The sequence below is a fragment of the Mesoplodon mirus genome, assembly GCF_964341445.2.
Source record: "Mesoplodon mirus genome assembly, chromosome: 10".
In the NCBI taxonomy this organism is placed as follows: Eukaryota; Metazoa; Chordata; class Mammalia; order Artiodactyla; family Ziphiidae; genus Mesoplodon; species Mesoplodon mirus.
This window is the reverse complement of record NC_138986.1, coordinates 24,912,001-24,932,247: the sequence shown is the minus strand read 5'-3', so window position 1 is coordinate 24,932,247 and position 20,247 is coordinate 24,912,001. Positions and strand designations below refer to the sequence as shown.

General features: G+C 44.2%; 1 protein-coding gene across 1 annotated transcript in view; it reads left to right on the top strand.

Moving 5' to 3' along the window:
* Positions 1-583: 583 nt before the first annotated feature.
* HECA (hdc homolog, cell cycle regulator) overlaps positions 584-20,247 on the top strand; it is a 45,920-nt gene continuing 26,256 nt past the window's right edge. The window contains exon 1 of the mRNA XM_082633741.1: positions 584-1,102. Within this exon, the coding sequence (XP_082489867.1) occupies positions 832-1,102 (271 nt within the window). The 5' untranslated portion in view covers positions 584-831. The remainder of the gene's footprint in view (positions 1,103-20,247) is intronic.

Genomic DNA, 20,247 nt, shown 5'->3' with positions numbered 1-20,247 from the left:
GGTCCCAGGCAATGTTCAGTAACATCCCGGAATGGTGGGTCCTGTTTGAGTGAGCGGTTTCACCACTAGCCTGTGACCGCCTTCCATTCACGGACTCTGCTGTGCTTTCCCATTGTCTAGGAACTCAATTCTATTTCTTTAATTTCTGAATCTACGATTGTTTCTGAATGGCAAAGCCTTTCGATGGATGATTAATTAGAAAACCTCTGCTTTCCATTCCTGTTCTGGTCGCCCGCCTATTTTTCCCAGACCATATTGTTCTAAGCCTCAATTGCATGAAGGTCAGGAGAGCCCCGACTAACTCCAGATGCCATTGAATTGGCGTTCGGGGCCATTTCAGGAAGGTCGGTCAGCAGGCACCGGGGTGCAGCAGGGGCCCGGGAGTGAGGGCGCCCCGATGACGTCACTCCAAGGTGGCCGACTCAGCGCGGGGCGTGACGTCACGCGGTTGGGCCGGGCTACCGTGAGGTCACCTGGTGGGCGCGGCCAGGCCGAATCCCCAGTGTCGTCACGGGAGGGGGCGGGGCCAGAGCGTGTCAGAGAAGCCGAATCAAAACAAGCCCGAGACCCGCCTTTTCCCTCCGGCTCGGGAGCGTCTAGCTTGCGCCCCGAGCCCGCGGCGCCCGCGCGGCTGCGAGCCTCGGGTGGCCGCGCGCCGGCTCCAGGAAGCCGGGGAGGGCGCGGCGGCCGGGATGGCGCGGCGCGGGCCGCGCGGCTAGACGGGCGCCAGAGGAGCCGCCGGCCCGCGCCCTCCGTTCTCGGCCTCCCGTACCGGGCGCCGAGCCGCTGGGAGCCGCCTTCGCCGACGCGGGGCACCTGGACACTCGCGAGATGCCCAACCCCAAAAACAGTAAAGGCGGACGCAAAAACAAGCGCGCCAACAGCAGCGGGGACGAGCAGGAAAATGGAGCCGGCGCCCTGGCAGCGGCGGGCGCGGCGGGCGCGGCGGCCGGGGGGGCCCTGGCGGCGGCGGCCGGCTGCGGAGCGGCGGCGGCGGGCGTGCCGGGCACCGGGGGCGCGGCGGGCGCGGGAGGCGCGGGGCCCGGCGCCGCGGCCGCCGCGGCCGCCGCGGGGGCTGCAGCGGCTGGCGACGCCAAGAACGGTAAGACGGGGCCGGAGGGGCGAGCGCCAACTTACTCGCCGACGGGGACGGCGCGTCGGCGGGGCCCTGGGTGGCGCGGGCGATGCGTGGACAATGCGAGAGTCAGGAAGTGCTCACCCCGCCCCTCCGCCCCGCCGCGGCTGCCCCTTCCCGGTCCCCACGCCCGGCGGCGGCGGTCGATCGGGGACCCCGGCTCGGTGTCCGCGCGGCGCACAGATCGCACTCCCCGTGCAGCCTGCGCCCCAGACTCCAAGGGACTCCTGGGTGCCCGGCTGCGGGGGCGCTCCGCTCGGGCCCTGCCCTTCGTGCCCGCGCTGGCAAAGCCGAGCGTGCGCCCCGGACCGGGGAGAGGGAGGAAGGAAGGAAGGAAGAGAGGAAGGAAGGAAGGGAGGGAGGAAGGAAGGAAGGAAAAAAAGAGCTGCCCAAGTTGAGAAGAATGGTCCGATTGAAAACTTAGGCACCAGTTCCTTCTTCTCCCCTCACCCACCCGCCTTCCCCTCCCCAGAGTGAAGGAGAGCCTCAAATCCCAGAAAACCGAGGCTTGCTGTGTCGATTGCCACAGGTGAAGAGGCCCCAAGACATTTTTACTGTAGGGTGTTCGTGTGTGTGTGTGTGTGTGTGTGTGTGTGTGTGTGTCGCTGGGGGTGGGGGTGTGCTCTTTAATTCTCTTGCTCGCTTGAGGAAGGAAGAGAATCTGAACTTGACTTCCGTTCTCAGCCCGGAGTTAAAAAAAAAAAATCATCCTCTATTTAATTCTGCTTCACATTTTTAGAAGGAAGCCTAATAATCTTAGGTAGTGCCTGAATGCACCTTTTGAGGGTGCATTTAAGGAATAGTGAAGATGTGACAGGATTGCCGTTGTCACTGCAGAGACATAATTTTAGTTATAGGGCAAACACTTTTTCGGACTCGGACTGTTCTTTGAATTCTTCTGTCAGGCAGTTTTTCAGGACGGGGAATATAGGTGTATTTTAATGAAGGGAGATTAGGTTCTTTATATCTGGCTTTTAACTTGTAGGTTTCAGCTTTTGAAGCCATTCTTTACGTAGATCACTCACTTTTTAAACAGGTTACCTGCACTTAGAAGAACCTGACAGTGATCTGAACAGAGGAGATTAAAGGTAGCCTATTAGGAACAGAACCTTAGGCCCCATTGGCTGTGTCTCTGCAATTTTGAAATCGGAACTTGGTTTTTTTTTTTTTTCCTCAGAAACATCCCATTTGTGAATGTTTGCAAATACAACTTTTGGCCAGAATGTCTTCTCCATGTTCTTTTGTTTTCCTCGCTCTAAACTTCATTTTGGTATTGATGTAGCAAAAGGAAAAAGACAGACTCCTGGCTCAGCCATTTAGAGTTTTGTCATCTTGGGAAGGACAGCTTTTCTGAGCCTCAATGTCCTCACCTGTAAAGTTGGGGAAAAGAATTATGTGCTGATTGTACTGGCTTCCTCATAAGGTTACTGTGAGGCTCAGAGTGTCCCTTCCCTACCCAGTCCCCAGTACTTGTTTTAAAGGCTTGCTACATTTGTAACAAGCTTAATAAAGTTTCTCAAGAAAAGTAAGTGATCAGTGACTGATAGCTATCACTCACTCACTCAAAAGATATTAAACATTTACTGTGTTATAAGTGCTGCGTTAAGTATCAAAGGAGAGGTGGCAATCAAGAGAGGACATCTGCATGGGTCTGGTATTCCCAGGGTATTTCTGGCTCACCCTGCTGTTTTATTATCCTAGTGGAAGCTTCAGGTTGACGTTTCCTCTTCTTCTTTCTCCAAAAGATTAGGCCACTTTAAGGCGGTGTGAGGAAATGTTTTTCTCAGGACTGGTGGCATCTCCTCATTCGTAAAGATTAAGCTATGGTTATAGTGTCCCTATTACTGCTCTCCTCTGAAGTGGCAATCTAAGGTATATTTAGCAATTCTGTATATATCTGTGTGAAGGTATGTATTTCTGATTTGGAGCTTGTTTTATTAAATGAATGGGGGGGGAGGAAGAAATGGGGCAAACACTGCAGTAATTACAGTTAGAGAAGGGACAAACTTGAGTTATGTTAGAGCAGTGAGTTGAATTTTATGTTGCCACATTCTTGGTTCTGACCTGGTGTGAAGTCTCAGTGAACGATGCACCTTAATTTGAAGAACCTCTCACTGCAGTTGATGATAATTGAACATAGATGCTGAGGCCTCCCGTGTGCAAAATTGGTAAATAAGGAAATTATAAATGCTTTTTTTCTGTTGTTTGTTTTTTGCCATTTAAAGCTGTGCTGTGTAATGTAGGGGTGGGAGAGATGCCATTGGTGAATTTTTAAAGGAAGGGGCAACTGATATGTGCAAACTCTCAGAATCAACTGATAAGGCCCAATTATTTTTAAATTTAAAAATGACAGTCAACTATTATGGTATTTCTAAGTATATTTCAATATTTTATTTAGCTGTGACATTAGATTTTGTGATTATAAATATTACGAATCAAACAGTTATTCCAAGGGTGTAGTAAATCTACATTCTATTAATCTTTTAAACAGTTTGTTCTCACTGTTCGAGTCAGTTGTGATCTACATCTGCAAACGTGCAAACTTGATGACTTCACCTAAAGTTAATAGTGTTTGTTTGTAGTTGTATGGAGTTTGTAGAATGGTTTTATGTCTTGTGGTTCTTGGGCAGCATGGACACCAGGGTAGGATAATATTAGTTCTTAGTTTTTCACTGTTAGTCAGTAGTTATAAATAACTACTGATTCTATAAAAAAAGATTTGCTAGTTAGGGAAAGCTTGGGGAAGCCAGGGCGGGGTTGTAATTGAAGGAGTTGAACTAGTTGCAGTTGTGCTTCTTGGGTAAGTTGCATGTCAACTGTAGGGACTTTATAGCCCTAAAAAGAAATTTATTAGTATTTTTAGAAATGAAGCTTTATTTTAGATATGAAAGTGTATGAAGATTTCTGTGGGGACTGGAGTAAAAGCACTGTCCTCTTCCTATGTAGTAAACATCTGTCTGCACATATTGCAACATTTTGATTGTAGGTGGACAGGATTTGCCAGTCATTATTTTTAGGATCTAGTAATCATGCAGTGGGTTATACCCACGTAGTTTCATTCTGGAATTCTTTTTTTTTTTTGCGGTACGCGGGCCTCTCACTGTTGTGGCCTCTCCCGTTGCGGAGCACAGTCTCCGGACACGCAGGCTCAGCGGCCATGGCTCACGGGCCTAGCCGCTCTGCAGCATGTGGTATCTTCCTGGACCGGGGCACGAACCCGTGTCCTCTGCATTGGCAGGTGGACTCTCAGCCACTGCGCCACCAGGGAAGCCCTCATTCTGGAATTCTGGTTCCATTAGGCCACTGGTTTTTTGCTTGAGGCCTAAAAATATATGAACCTTGGTCATAGTATCTACTTTTTAATGGGCCTGGATCCCAAGTCCTTTTATAAATTCCTGTTTTATGGATGACCATGGTTCACCACTCCACTCATTCCTGACTGCCACCAGAACCCCTGGGCTGCTGAGTTTGCCTTCATTCATTCAACAGTTCTTTGAAGTAGATGGAGTCAGTTTACCTGGTGATTGGCCTTGCATTCAGTAGACCTGGCTCCTCAAATCACTCGCTCTGTAATCTGGGGCAAGTCATTTGACTTCTCTGATCCTCAGTTTCTGCATATTTAAAATGGGATTATAGTACCTACCCATACATATATAATAAGATATCTATATCTATTATGTATTATTTATATATACATATATATACACACACACATATATATGCACACACACACATATATATACATATATATACACATATATACACACACACACATATATATATATACATATATATATACATATACACACACACACACACACACACACACAGTGACTGACTTATACGATATGAGCTTGCTAAGGGTTAGCCACTTGTCTTAGATTCTGGAAATAGTGTTTGAGACAAAGATTTACCTGCCAGAGGTTTACTGAACATGCTCTTGGAATCGTTACTGGTGGGGGAGTGAGGGAAGCAGGGCCGGGCAGAGGGAGGAGTTGAACTGTGATGCAGTGATTACAGGTAGCTCTGGAGCTAGGATGGTCCTGCGGAGTTATCTTACCTTGAGGCATGAGGGCGGGACCTCCTCCCCCTCCCCCCGCCATGGACTGGTGAGTGACCTGGGCGTTGGCATCTCTTAGCTGGAGAAGAGGGAGTGACCTGGGGGTTGGCGTCTCTTAGCTGGAGAGCCTCCGTGCAGAGGGAGCTGAGAGCCTTCAGCGGTGAGTGAAGGAGAGCTGCTGGTCATGTTAGATTCGTCACTTAGACCGCTAGTGCCATTCACCTAAAATGCAGGCGTGGGATAAATAGTTCTCAGGAACGACTAAATCTTCGCAGAACAGGACAGGAGGTAACCATCATAATACAGTAACATTGTTTTGATGGAAAATGTGTTCTGAATTTCATACGTCTGCTTACAAATAGATTTTTGGAGTGCCACCTCTTCCCCGTAAACACGAATTGTATTTTTCTCATACTTAGGCCACCAAAAACACTTTTATAGTCCTAGGTTTGTATTATATTTTAAATGAATTTATTTATTTATTTTTGGCTGTGTTGGGTCTTCATTTCCGTGCGAGGGCTTTCTCTAGTTGTGGTGAGTGGGGGCCACTCTTCATCGCGGTGCGCGGGCCTCTCACTGTCGCAGCCTTCTCTTGTTGCGGAGCACAGGCTCCAGACGCACAGGCTCAGTAGCTGTGGTGCACGGGCTTAGTTGCTCCGCAGCATGTGGGATTTCTCCAGACCAGGTCTTGAACCCGTGTCCCCTGCACCGGCAGGCGGACTCTCAACCACTGCGCCACCAGGGAAGCCCCTGTATTATATTTTAAATAGTTTCTTTTTTTAGGTGTTTACTTAAATGTTTACTACATTTATTTATTTATTTTTAAAGTTTATTTATTTTATTTATTTACTTATGGGTGCGTCGGGTCTTCGTTGCCGTGGGCTTTCTCTAGTTGCAGCGAGCTGGGGCTACTCTTCGCCGCGGTGCATGGGCTTCTCATTGCCGTGGCTTCTCTTGTTGCAGAGCACGGGTTCTAGGCGCGAGGGTTTTAGTAGTTGTGGCGCGCCCGCTCAGTAGTTGTGGCGCACGGGCTTAGGTGCTCCGCGGCATGTGGGATCATCCTGGACCAGGGCTCAAACCCGTGTCCCCTGCATTGGCAGGCGGATTCTTAACCAGGGAAGTCCCTCTTTACTACCTTTAAATGACCTATATCCATCAGAAGGAAACTGCAGAATGTTTGCCTGCTGTTTACTTTAAACTCAAGGAATATTTGTTTGAGGGTCTAAGGTATATAGAGAACCATTGTCCTCTTGGAATTTTCTTACCTTTTCTAAAAGTGAATGTTTTATGTCTTTAAAAAATATCTGCTGGTTTTAGACCTTGTCTTTTGAAATCCACCTTTGTAATGGAGATTGGTAGAAAATATTCCCTCATCCGTCAAAGCTTCATGGTGTGTACTTTGTATATTATAGTAAGAACCATTCCATGCTCTGCTAATGGTGTCTTACGCACAGTCCTTACTCTTTCTCTTTTTACTTGTTACAGGACCTGAGCCTTAAATTCTAGAACCCAAACCTTCAATGTCAGCTTTCTTAGAAGTCCAAGAATATATATCATTGCATAGAGAATTGAAAACAGGAGATAAAGTGGGAAATATCTTGCAGCTTAATCCTCCTATGAACTTACTCCAGGCTGTTAGCTATGTACAATTTAAAGAGTTTGAAGGTATCAAAAGGAAGACTTCAGGAAAAAAGATCTGTCTTGATTGATTTTGATCACCAGCTCCTCGGAATTTTTAAGGAGTTGATTTAATTAAAAATATTTCGTTATTTTATTTTTTTGCCAGTAATAGAATGGGTGTAATGGAAAAAAATTTTTTTTAAATAGAGAAGGTAGGCAAAGTTCTCTTTGACTTTCTAGTCAAGCATGTAATCCTACCACTTAGATCACCATGTGATGCATATTCTTATAGCCTTTAACATTTTTTTCTTACAGACTTTTAAAAGTACGCATAGGGTTTTCAGGGAAAAAAAAGAAGATCAGATCATATATTTTATAATGTGCTTTTAACATGTATAATATTTTGTGGACATTTAGCAGAGCGGTAAATACAGGTGCTGCATCACTATTTTTTTTTTTTTTTTTTTTTTTTTGCGGTATGCGGGCCTCTCACTGTTGTGGCCTCTCCCATTGCGGAGCACAGGCTCCGGATGCGCAGGCCCAGCGGCCATGGCTCACGGGCCCAGCCGCTCCGCGGCATATGGGATCCTCCCAGACCGGGGCACGAACCCGTATCCCCTGCATCGGCAGGCAGACTCTCAACCACTGCGCCACCAGGGAGGCCCTGCATCACTATTTTTAATGATTGCCTAATATGCCATCTTATGTCTGCATCTTGGATAAACTGATCATTCTGCTGTTGTTTGATCTTTAAGTTCTTATTTGTACATCTCTGGGCATTATTCAGTTACTTCTTTAAGATAAGTTCTTACCTGTAGACTTGCTATGTCAAAGAATGTGCACGTTTTTATGACTTTTAATACATACATGCTTACAGATTGCCCTATGGAAAGGCTGTGGCTAGAGTGCCCTTTCCCCACAGCCTCTTCAGTTCCTAGTTCTTATTGTTTTAAAGGCATGCTGGAGAATTGCTGATAACCCCCAAATGTAGCAGCAGTAGGAAGGCCCCATTTGGATCAAGGGCCTGGAGCAGATACTGCCACGCTTTTCTAAGGCCGCATTTATTTCCCCTGTGCTCTTTAGTGATTTGCTGGCTCACAAGGATTCAACAAAATACCTAATGATGGTGAATGACATTTTAGCAACTGGTGATAATGAAGATGAAAGCATAAGCCTTTGAAATTCTGTCTGCACCATTATTCTAATCTTAAGAAGTAAGGCCTAAAAAAGAAACGAAACTGAGCTATTTGTAATGAGGTGGATAGACCTAGAGTCTGTCATACAGGGTGAAGTAAGTCAGAAAGAGAAAGACAAATACCGTATGCTAACACATATATATGGAATCTAAGAAAAAAAAAAAGGTCATGAAGAACCTAGGGGCAAGACGGGAATAAAGACACAGACCTACTTGAGAATGGACTTGAGGATATGGGGAGTGGGAAGGGTAAGCTGTGACAAAGCGAAAGAGTGGCATGGACATATATACACTACCAAACGTAAGGTAGATAGATAGTGGGAAGCAGCCGCACAGCACAGGGAGATCAGCTCGGTGCTTTGTGACCGCCTGGAGGGGTGGAATAGGGAGGGTGGGAGGGAGGGAGATGCATGAGGGAAGGGATGTGGGAACAGATGTATATGTATGACTGATTCACTTTGTTATAAAGCAGAAACTAATTAAAAAAAAAAAAGAAGTAAGGCCTAGAATTTTTAAAGTTTTAGTCAAAAAGCATGCTGTTTGAATAGACCTAGGTGTAACCCAAGGTGTCACAACTTACTGGCAGAGTGACTTTGGGGCAAGTGACTTAACCTCTCTCAGCCTTCATTTTCTAAATGCAACCCTTTGGAATGTTTTTGCAGATTAAGAAAAACAGTGTATATGAAAGATCTTGGCATAGGGTCTGGCAGATATGGACACTATCAACAATATCTTTTATAAGTTTTGTGATTTGTTCAGCCTTATCCAATTACAAAGCTTGTTAAACTATTGTGTTGAAAACAGACACTGAGAGACAGTAAGATGGTTTCTGTATTAATATAGAAAAAGACTGTGGTATTATACAGGTTCTTATTCAGGCATTGATTTGACTATGCAGTGTTTTCTCTTCTTCCCTCATCATGTCTCTCTGATCAGAGTTTACCTTGAAAAATCAGATGATTTAGCCAAAAGAAGAAAGTTAAAAACATAGTGTGAGAACAGTTTCCTCTTCCTTTCTTCATTCATTTATTTAGCCATCTCATATGTTTTGAGCGCCTGCTATTTGTCAGGCACAGTGTCAGGCTCTGGCATTACAAGGACAGAAGAATTGGGCCTGGGGGCTTACGGTCTAGTTGGGAGTCTTTATGGAAATAAGCGCAAGTAGGTTATTGCGTGTACTACACAAGGGCAGCTGTGGAATAAAGAGCAGGAGCTTGTGAACTGGTCACATATTGTTTGTTTGTTTGGTTTTTTTTTTGCGGTACGCGGGCCTCTCACTGTTGGGGCCTCTGCCGTTGCGGAGCACAGGCTCCGGACGCGCAGGCTCAGCGGCCATGGCTCACGGGCCCAGCCGCTCCACGGCATGTGGGATCTTCCCGGACCGGGGCACGAACCCGTGTCCCCTGCATCGGCAGGCGGACTCTCAACCACCGTGCCACTAGGGAAGCCCACTGGTCATATATTGGATTAAAGCTGGAGATTGTGTCTGAGGACAGGGGCAAGTGAACTGAGCATATGGAAGTGAAGGGTAGCTTAGAGGAGGCGAGACACTGAGGGTGTTCTTTCTGGGATGAGCCAGGGCTTAATATTATTGAGAAGTAAACAAAAGACCCTCCTCTCTCCCCAGGTAACAACTTGAAAGTTCATTCATTAGCTTTCGTTTGCTCATTCACTATGTTGTTCATCTATGCACTCATGCATTTACTAAACATTATGTGCCTACTGTCTTCTATGACTGGAAGTGTAATGTCGAATTATACTTGGAGGCCTCAGAATCTGCACCCCCCTGGGCTTATGGTGGAGCTGGGACAGAGACATAATCGGGAGATGTGATAATGTGCTATGGGTGCCCAGTGGAAGAAAGGATTCGTTTCCTGGAAGAGGGGACATTTGAGCTGAGTGCTGCAGGAAGAGATGCAGTTAGCTCTGAAAGCAGAGGAAGGATGTTTCAGCAGGAGGGGGTGGGAAAGAGCCTTGAGTTCTGGTTGCTGCCAGGAATCTGTGGCTGGTTTGAGGTACGGTGGTAGGACACGGGACTGGAAAGGGAGTGGGGCCAGACGGTCAAATCTGGATGTGTTTCATCACCAGTGCAGAACCATCCCTGAGGTTTATAAGCAAAGGCATGGTCAGCTGAGCCTGCAAAGGGGGATGATCGTACGTTGTTGGCAAGCTTGTAAAGTTATTGTATATTTTAACAGAATGGGTATCTTTTGACAATCTTCCCTTTAATACAGCTAATCAAGGTTTGGTGGTACAACCTGTTGCGGACTGTTGATTGTGATTTTTCAGTAAAATAGTGGGCACACTGCACACACTGCCTTTCTGCACAAGATGAAAGTGTCACAGCACCCAAGGCTGCTGTTTGGAAAGTCTGTCTTAATTTGTGGGCAGCAGCATCCTGATGCTTTGCGAGCCATGGGAGGTTAGCTAATTGAGGTGAACTTCAGAGAACCTAACGCCGAGGGAGGGCTTGGGGCCATCTGAACAGAAGGCCTTTCTCTGGAGGGAGGGGTTTATTTTTCATATCTTGGTAGAAAAATGTCTGTCTCTGTGACAGGTTCGACTAATTATCTTTGTCATTTTATTTTTAACCTCATCGAATCAGTTTTAAAACGATAAACTCTGGTGAGGGGGGATGTCATTGTTTTCTACAAAGTGACTATGTGTTTTAAATATGTGTGTTTCAGAAGGCTTCCAGTTCTCAGTGGTTGGTGAAATAGTAGCTTGCTTTATTTAATCAACAGGATGCTTTAGCTTGATTGTATTTGAGAGGTTTTTATAAACTGGCAGAAAATAAGTAGCATTTCTAATACTTAATAATTATATGTTCTGATTTATCAGAAGTAGAAAGGAAAAACAAGTTATTTCTGCTAAATTAGGAGGATAATAACTTAGGAGGATAATACTTGAAAACAATCTAAGAGTTAGAGACGAGAGATAGTAAGAGGAAATGTAAAGAAAAGTAGAGGGAAACTTAAAAAGGAAGTGTTAACTGTCGATCTTATAACTGTTTAGAATAATTAATAAGAACGTTAGCGTGGTTCTCATATGCACATAGAGTGCAGTGTACTTCACAGATTTAAATTGTCAGGGAGGAAAAACTTCTCCTCTACCCTCTTAGGTTTATGGATTTGGGGCCTGCAAATTAAACTGACAAAAGACAGACGAGCAAGAGAAAAGACAGGTTTACTCACAGAAGAAACGTGACTCAAAGGGGTGGTTATAATTTGTGGCTTATATACCATCTTAATAGGTGAAGGGGAGGGGAGAAGGGCACTTCTAGGAAAATGAGTGACTTCTTAGTAAGAGTAGGAGAGGGGGAGAAAGGACACCTATAGGAAACAAATGACTTTTTGAAAAGATAAATGGGCCCTAAGAGAATAGATGGGTGATGATAGTTTTGTGACAATGTCTGTTTAGGTGTGGTGTGGAGAGTTATCTCTGGTGGTAAAAGTCAGGCTTCCCAGGTTGCTTTTTGGGAAGGGATTTATGACAATTGAGTTCTTTTGAGAGGCTCTGGTTTTAGGCAGATAAGAGATTTCAGGAACTCAAATGCCTTAAGCTCAAAATAAGTTTTAGGCCACACTGGCATATTCTGGACCCCTTCAAAATTTGTTGCAGTTCAGTATCACCCCTGTAATAGCAGTTACAGATAGATAGCAAAAGATAGTGTCATAAATCTTGACTTCTATTTTTCATTTTATTGGAAATTTATTAGAAATAGATGGCCTTAAGGCATATGCCTTTATAAAACTGATAGAATGACTGTAGGCAAAAGTTAGCAGGGTACGGGCTTCCCTGGTGGCGCAGTGGTTGAGAGTCCGCCTGCCGATGCAGGGGACGTGGGTTCGTGCCCCGGTCCAGGAAGATACCACATGCCGCGGAGCGGCCGTGCCCGTGAGCCATGGCCGCTGAGCCTGCGCGTCCGGAGCCTGTGCTCCGCAACAGGAGAGGCCACAGCAGTGAGAGACCCGCGTACCGCAAAAAAAAAAAAAAAAAAAAAAAGTTAGCAGGGTATCAAGTTGCTCCTATAAGTGAGGGAGATATTTGTCTCCCTCACTTAAAAAATGGATGTTTTTCCCAAGGGTTAGCATAGGTTTGATATCTTAGATCATGTCCCTTCAAGTTATAAAAGCATCTCAGGAGAGTCTTTTGACGCTAGTGTTGAAACTAAATCACACACTGTTTTAGGTTTCTAAATGAGCACTCCTGTGTGATGATTACGTCAATATAATATTTAGTAGAACTGTAGTATTACAACATAACTTCTTATTAAAGTGACACATTACTTGTTACGCCTGACAGACCTCAGTGTCTGGGCAGAAATGGAGACGGGGGAATGGGGAGAATCAAGGTCTGGCTATTTTTGATTGGCAGCAGGTGCGGCCTGTAATCTGAGAGGCTGAGCCTGGGATGCTTGGTGACTGTTGTTAACGAACAGACACAGTGCTTCCAGAAGCCATGGAGAGAGCCTGGCACTGGGAAACGGGAAGCATCCTTCCGAGGTAGAGGCAGAAACGAGCACATCTGATACCCAGGGCAGCTCCAAGAATTCTTCTGTTTCCAGCTCCTCAGATCTGTTCTTATTGGGCAGTGCTTACATGTTGGGGTTAGCCCTATAATGATATGGTTCCACTGTATTAGGCATTTAGTTTTATAAATGCCGACGATGTGTTGCAGTTCAGTAGGAAATTAGGTAAGATACCTGGATGGTAGGTGTGTTGGGGCTACAGAACCCCTGGACCTATAAGAAGGAGGAGAAGCTCTTGCCAGCGACAGCAACAGTGATGATGCTATGACTCCCTTTATGGAGTGCTGACTGGAAGCCAGGCGGGACACCTAGCCGTCTGCGGTCTGCATTGGAGGATGGGGGCGTTCAGCTCCAGGGACAGCCTCCTTCCCTTTTTGCAGAAAAGGCACACTCGTGTCAGAGAGATGTGCCTGACCCTGCTGTGGCAGTTGGATCCTAAGTGATACTGGCTCCATCTTGACTGATACGCAGACATGTGTATGAATAATGAACAAGTTTTTAAGTAGAGGGCTTAAATTTAGTATAAAACCATTAAGGAGGCAATAGGGCTATTTAAGTTACTTTTAGAAGGCCTCATGCTTATCATCCTGGTACTTGAACTGAAATTAAATTCGTGAAACAAGAAAACACTTGACCAAGGAAGCACTGAGCTGACACGTCGTTCTCTCCTGTTAATCTGATCCTTCTCATTATGACACGAGGACTTCCTGGTCTTGGGATTGTGGCGATAGTGAACATTCGAACTGACGCTTCCTGTTCTTAATGGATCACAGTTCATAGCGAGGATGCGATTATCTTCTTTAGGCTACAGTCCTAGAACTGAGATCACTGGTCAGCAGGCATGTGACTTTCAAGGCTTTGATACATGTTGCCAAACTGCTTTCCAGAAAGGGTTTCCCTGTTTCCACTAATGCTGACCCTGCATGGAGTGCTTTTTCTTCACACCCTTCCACAGGGATTTTGATAGCCATTTTCACCTTTGCCAATCAGATAGATGAAAAATCACATCTCGCTGTAATTTTTAACTGCATTTATTGGATTGCCAGCCAAATGAATGTCTTTTTATATGTATAGGGTTCATTTGTATTTTTTCCGTTTGTGATTTTTGTCCATTTTACTAATGGGATAGTTGTATTCTCATTGATCTAAACAAGGTCTTTTTATATTCAGGATACTTTTTGACATATGTTTCCCCTGGCTTATTGTTTATCTTTTTGCCTTGTTTAAGGTGTTGCTGGTTAGACATGTTACAATTTTGTATGATCACAGAACATCCACATAGAGATAGAACCTCAAGGGAAAGGGGATAGTGGAGAAAGTTGTCTGTGAAATTACCTGTAGGAAAAGCAGTTTGGGCCTGGCATCAGGGTAGTGACTGAGTTCATTTGGGTATCAGTGCACAGTAATGCTGTTACTTACATTTGTGAGGGTCTGTTTCCTTTTTGTATTTAATTTGCAAAGCTCTGTTTCTCCCGCCCTCCTTGACCTCCTCCCTGACCACTGCTGTCTGGTTGACAGCTGAAGCTCCTGTGCTCAACACCTGTCATTTCCTGCGCATTCCTAAAATCCCTTGTGGTTTTTATTCGAGCCAGTTCCAAGGACTTTGAAACTTGTAGATAAAGGCTTCTTATTTACTTATCGCCTCTGTTACAAACTGAGGCCTCTTAAGGCTAAATTACCCATAACTTCCTTGTGATAATGAACTTAAATCCTGAATCATAGGAAAGTTCTCATTTTTGTCTTTCTGGCACTTGCGCTGAAATTACATTTCTGTGTTAGTAAAATGAGAACGTAGTACTGAATTGAACCAAGAGTTTATTTGCACCCTGTGTGTCACGCTGATCCAGTCTGCCCTGTGCTTCTCAAATGTCTGTGGCTTGGAAGAGGTTCCCAAACGCATTGCTTGTTTAAAGAGTGTGAGATTTGAGAGACACAGATCATAGCTTGAGGTCTGCCATTTTGCAAGGCTGATGAACCTTTCTGACCCCAACTATTCTTATCTGTGGAAAAAGAGGATAACATGTTATTGTTTGTGACTAACTCTTTGCAAAAAAACCATAGATCTGTTTGAAAAAGCAAATGGTTGTGTCATGATTTGGGGTTTTTTACTGTTTTCTAGTTGGGTGTTTGGTTTTTTGTTTGTCATGTGGTGGTGTGGCTGCTTCCCTTAGTGATGAATGCACACTCCCGATTCGTTGAAAGAACCCAGGGCCAACCTGGGCTTTGCCCCACAAGAGTTTGCAGTGAATGTTACTCTTCCAAAATCCTTATTCTGCTTCCTTGGGGGAGCCTTTAGTTTCTCTACAAGTTCAGGTCTGGGAGCTCTCGCTCTGTGGATTTTCCCAGAGAATATGCAGTGCTCACCTGCTGGTCTCAGGGCAAGCCCAACTCCTTGAGTGAGCTCCTTCTAGAGTTTCTGACCCCACTGTGGGGAAGGACTGTGGAGGCTGAAGCCCTGGGGAGGATGCTTTCACCAGCCTGAGGATAGCTGACTTGGGTATGGTTTTGTCGTGACCTGTGAATCATCTGTCCCCAGGTTTCATTATAACCGCAGACTGTACTGTGATTTTAACCATTTGATTAACAGAGCCTTACTTTTGGCCTGTTGTACTTCATGATTTACACTGGTGTGCCTGTATCTGTAATCACACTTTCTTTAGTTTGTATCTCCGTTCACTTCAGGCCTTTCTGCTTTCTGCTCTTTATCTGCCTCTAGGGTCCTGTGGAGTGGGAGTTTGTGTTGTAAAAGCATGTGGAATACTTACCTACGACTTTCAGTTGCTTCCTTACCTCCCTTTCACATTTTGCATTTTAAATAAGTTTAAAGAATTGTGAATGTACCAAACCGTATTATGGATTTTATCAAAATAACTTCTACTGGCACATGATACTGGGTATGTATCTGTATCAGTGTGCTTATGTAAATGTATGGATGTGTTTTTTAAAATCATTGTTTTTCTTGGGAATTGGTTGATTAAAAACAAGCCTCCTCTTTGAGATAGTCAGATTTGAAATTTTTGACTTTGGAATATATCAGTTTTCCTCATAATTTATTTTTTAATGTTCCATGAGGTATGTGATCTAAAGATGACTTGGAAGAATTTTTAAAGAATTAATTTGAAATGTTTTTCTCTTGACAGATTTGGAAATACTGTTTAGAATTCATATGGAATATAATCATATATACATTTGTATATATTTATATATTTTAATAGAACTATATTTAACTGGACAAATTCTCTTATGGCAAAAGACAAACTTCTGGATATTTTTGGCTGTGTTTGGTCTTCGTTTCTGTGCGAGGGCTCTCTCTAGTTGCGGCGAGCTGGGGCCACTCTTCATCACAGTGCGCGGGCCTCTCACTATCGCGGCCTCTCTTGTTGCGGAGCACAGGCTCCAGATGCGCAGGCTCAGTAGTTGTGGCTCACGGGCCCAGTTGCTCCGCGGCATGTGGGACCTTCCCAGACCAGGGCTCGGACCCGTGTCCCCCGCATTGGCAGGCTGATTCTCAACCACTGTGCCACCAGGGAAGCCCTTCTGGATATTTTTGGTAACTCTTTCATAAATGAGTTTAGAAATGAATAGTTTTTAAAATAAATTTATTTATTTTATTTTATTTTTGGCTGCGTTGGGTCTTTGTTGCTGCGCGCAGGCTTTCTTTAGTTGCGGCAAGCTGGGGCTACTCTTTGTTGAGGTGCGCGGGCTTCTCATTGAGGTGGCTTCTCTTGTTGTGGAGCACGGGCTCTAGGCGTGTGGGCTCAGTAGTTGTGGCTCGCAGGCTCTAGAGTGCAGGCTCAGTAGTTGTGGTGCATGGGCTTAGTTGCTCCGTGGCATGTGGGATCTTCCCGGACCAGGGCTCGAACCCGTGTCCCCTGCATTGGCAGGCGGATTCTTAACCACTGTGCCACCAGGGAAGCCTAGAAATGAATAGTTTTGAGTCTTTGAAAATAGTCATACTATGAAATTATATCTGTGTTCCACAAAAGTTAGTAATTGGAAAAGGAATGAATGTCTAGTTATAATGACATCATTGGCTTAATGTATCACTGGGCTCTAAACTTCAAGCTTCCTCTGCAGTAGGAACTTTTATGCCATGCTCTCCTGAAAACAAGTCATATTATAACAGCTGTGTTGAGTGTGTATATATGGTGAACTACTGGGCTTGGACATAGACATAATTTATTTCTGAGTCTCATTTTCACTTTAACTGAGGTCTGTATAAGACTTAGACATGCCCTCCCCTTTGACAAGTCTTTCCTTGTTGCAACAGATTCTATAAGTTGCTTGTTGGTTGCTGATGCATCATTTTAGAAATAGGCTGAGTGGTGTGGCCCACAGGCAAAAGCTTTGTCTTTTCTCCCTAGATCACAGCAGAGGGACGGCCAGGGTAGGAAGGATTGCTGTAAAGCAGGGGTCCCCAACCCCCGGGCCGCGGAGGACTGGTATTGGTCCCGGCCTGTTAGGAACCGGGCCGTGCAGCAGGAGGTGAGTGGTGGATGAGTGAACGAAGCTTCACCTTCCGCTCCCCATCGCTCCCCATCACTCGCATTATCGCCTGAACCATCCCCCCCACCACCGTCTGTGGAAAAATTGTCTTCCAGGAAACTGGTCCCTGGTGCCAAAAAGGTTGGGGACCACTGCTATGAAGTATTTTCCCAGGTTTATTTTGATGGCAAGGCAGGGGAGCTGAAAGAGTGTATTTTTCAGGGAGTTCAGCAGGACAGAAAAGGCACGTGGAAAACAAAGGAGTGTAAGGATTTAGTTTAGTTTAGGTACAGATAGAGTGCGGAAATGAATTTAACCAGGTTGTGCTGGGGGTTTATTGATTTAAATACAGTAGTAACCCTAAAGATCTTCTTGAGGGTTGGCATGTTGACCCAAACAGGGATCGGGAGAAGCAGGTTGAGCTTCTGTTTCTCAACATCAGTGCTCTTTCTGCCGCCCTATTAGACGGTCTCCATACTGATGGAGTGCCGTTTCTTTACATTCTTTCCAAGAAAAGTTGCTTTATTCTCATTAAGAAGCGAGTAAGCCTTTGCTCATGGCTTTTTTTTTTTTTTTTGAAATTAGCAGTTCTGTTAGCTAGAGTAGATTTACTTCATTGTCTATCTTTGTTTTTAAGGAGTGCAAAGATTGGGAAACCTTTATATTGTAATTGGGTTTAAACACTTGCTTTTTTAAATAAATGTATTTATTTCATTTATTTTATTTTTGGCTGTGTTGGGTCTTCATTGCTGCATGTGGGCTTTCTCTAGTTGCAGCGAGCAGGGGCTACTCTTCATTGCGGTGCACGGGCTTCTCATTGCAGTGGCTTCTCTTGTTGCAGAGCATGGGCTCTAGGCGCGCGGGCTTCAGTAGTTGTGGCTCGTGGGCTCCAGAGCACAGGCTCAGTAGTTGTGGCGCATGGGCTTAGCTGCTCCGCGGCATGTGGGATCTTCCCGGACCAGGGCCCGAACCCACGTACCCTGCACTGGCAGGCTGATTCTTAACCACTGCATCACCAGGGAAGCCCTAAACACTTGCTTCTTTAACTTGACTTTGTGTAGACCTAGTTTTTAAATATTTCTGAGGATTAATATGGACATGGACCATATTGAATAAACTTTTGTGTAAACAGATCATAGTAAGCAGTTCTATAATTTTGACTGAGACACTATTCCAAATTATAGAACTGCTTACTATGATCTGGTTACACAAAGCTGTTGGTCACTGCCTCCTCTCCTTATAAACTGGCTCTGTGTTCTTTATTGATCTGTGTGCAGTGTGGGTGGGAATGGAAGAGGGAAGGCCCCTTACCAGCTGAATGACTTGGGAAGATCACTAAAGGATCCTCTTGTGGGCTCAGGACGTGTTTGTAGAATCTGAACCAAGGGATTGTCTTATTTCTATTCTGGTATTTTGGTATTTTTAAGAGACATTCAGGGAAAACTATGAAACCATTATCTTCATCCTGATATTCAGCCTAAACCAGACATATTTTGGGTCCATGTCCTTTTAGGTCTTGACATGGCCTTTGGTAGACAAGAAAAAATATGAATTTTCTACTTTAAAGTCATTATTTATACAGATTTCTTACTGATGTCAGAGTGTTAGAGCCAGAATGGAAATTAAAAAATGGGTAAAATAAAAGCCTGTAGCTTTCTGTTTAGTTTGAACTTGAGGCTGGGTAGGCTTGTGAGTTTTAATTGAACATAAGAAAAGAGTGAGTCTAGGAGAATAAATCCAATATATTAAGAGAATGTTAAAACCCCAAGTTGTTAAATATAGTTGAAGAGCACATTGTTGTTTTGTTTTTTGGTTGAGGGAGAATGTGAGGCTTCCATGTTTATTTGGATAGATTTGTCTGAGTTTGTCTGAGTGAAAAGCCTTGTGTTTAAATCCTACTCAAAGCATAAAAACATGTTTAAGTGAATATAATCTCCACGTACTCAATTTGCTACCCTCTTTGGAACAGTCTCACACACTAAAATAACATAAGGGAGGATAAACTAAATCAGAGGTTAAGACAGATGTGCTTAAGTGAGCTTTACTATAGCTCCTATACTAATTAAAACAAGTTGACAAAATGTTTTGAAAGTATTAGCTTCCCTTTTGTACAGGACTTAGTGTCTTTTAAAAATTTTGAATAGAGAAAGATCTCAAAATATTTGAGAGCATTTATTTTAAGACTTTTTTAGTTTTCATTTCAAATACTCACCAGTTAGTCAAGAAATGATTTTTAACCCCCTGGTGAGTTTGAGGTATGGTGTGGGCACAGTGGTCCGGGTGCACTCCTTCCCTTTCTGATCTGCGCTCTGCACTGCCCCACAGGGAGGGATGGCAGCTGAAGCAGAGGCTTGGGGGGAGGGCCTGATGGGTGACCACGTGGGAGATCTAGCCTGGGGGCCTAGTTTTGGAGCTCCTTGATCATAGCCAAAGGACATAGGGCTTCAGTCTGGGAGTTTCCAAGGTTCCTGAATGTGTGTATGATGTCGTCAAAGTGTAATTTTTAGAAGGCTGACTTGAAGGTGGTGATAAAACTTTTTTGCTTGTGTATCCTCAAAGAATTTGAGAAAACAAAGTTTCTTTTGCATATTAATACTGCCACACCCAGTTTTTTTTAAAGGTTTAAGTAAATGCAGAGGATACAGTCTCCGGTTTATTGTAAATGGTGTCATTTTAATGTATTTAAACAGAATCCAAATATCATAGCAACTTGCTAACCATTATCAGCCATTTAAAAGGTAATGGTCAGAAATTTTACATTTTTTCTTTATTTTTAAATTCTTACCCAGAATCTGTCTGATCCGAAGAAAGAGTATCGTCCTGCCTGAAACTCTCTTATTGATCATCTTATCATTTTCCTGTAACAAAATATGTATTTAAACTTAAATCTATATTAAGAAGCACTTCTGGAATGACAGAAGAAGAACATCTAGAAATCTGCCTTTCCATAGAAACAATGAGAACACTGGCAAAAATGATCAAAATCAACTTTTCAAAATTCTAGAAATTAACTAAAGGCTTGCAATAATCCTAGGAGTGTTTATTCGGGGAAATGATTGAATTGTAGTAAGAACAGTGAATTTTGTTTTCTTTTAACTTGCTTTATTCCCATTCCTTCTCCCGAGCTCTGTGGTAGCTTTGTTTTTTAAAGTTTATATATATATTTGAAGTATAGTTGATTTACAATGTTGTGTTAGTTGCAGGTATACAGCAGAGTGATA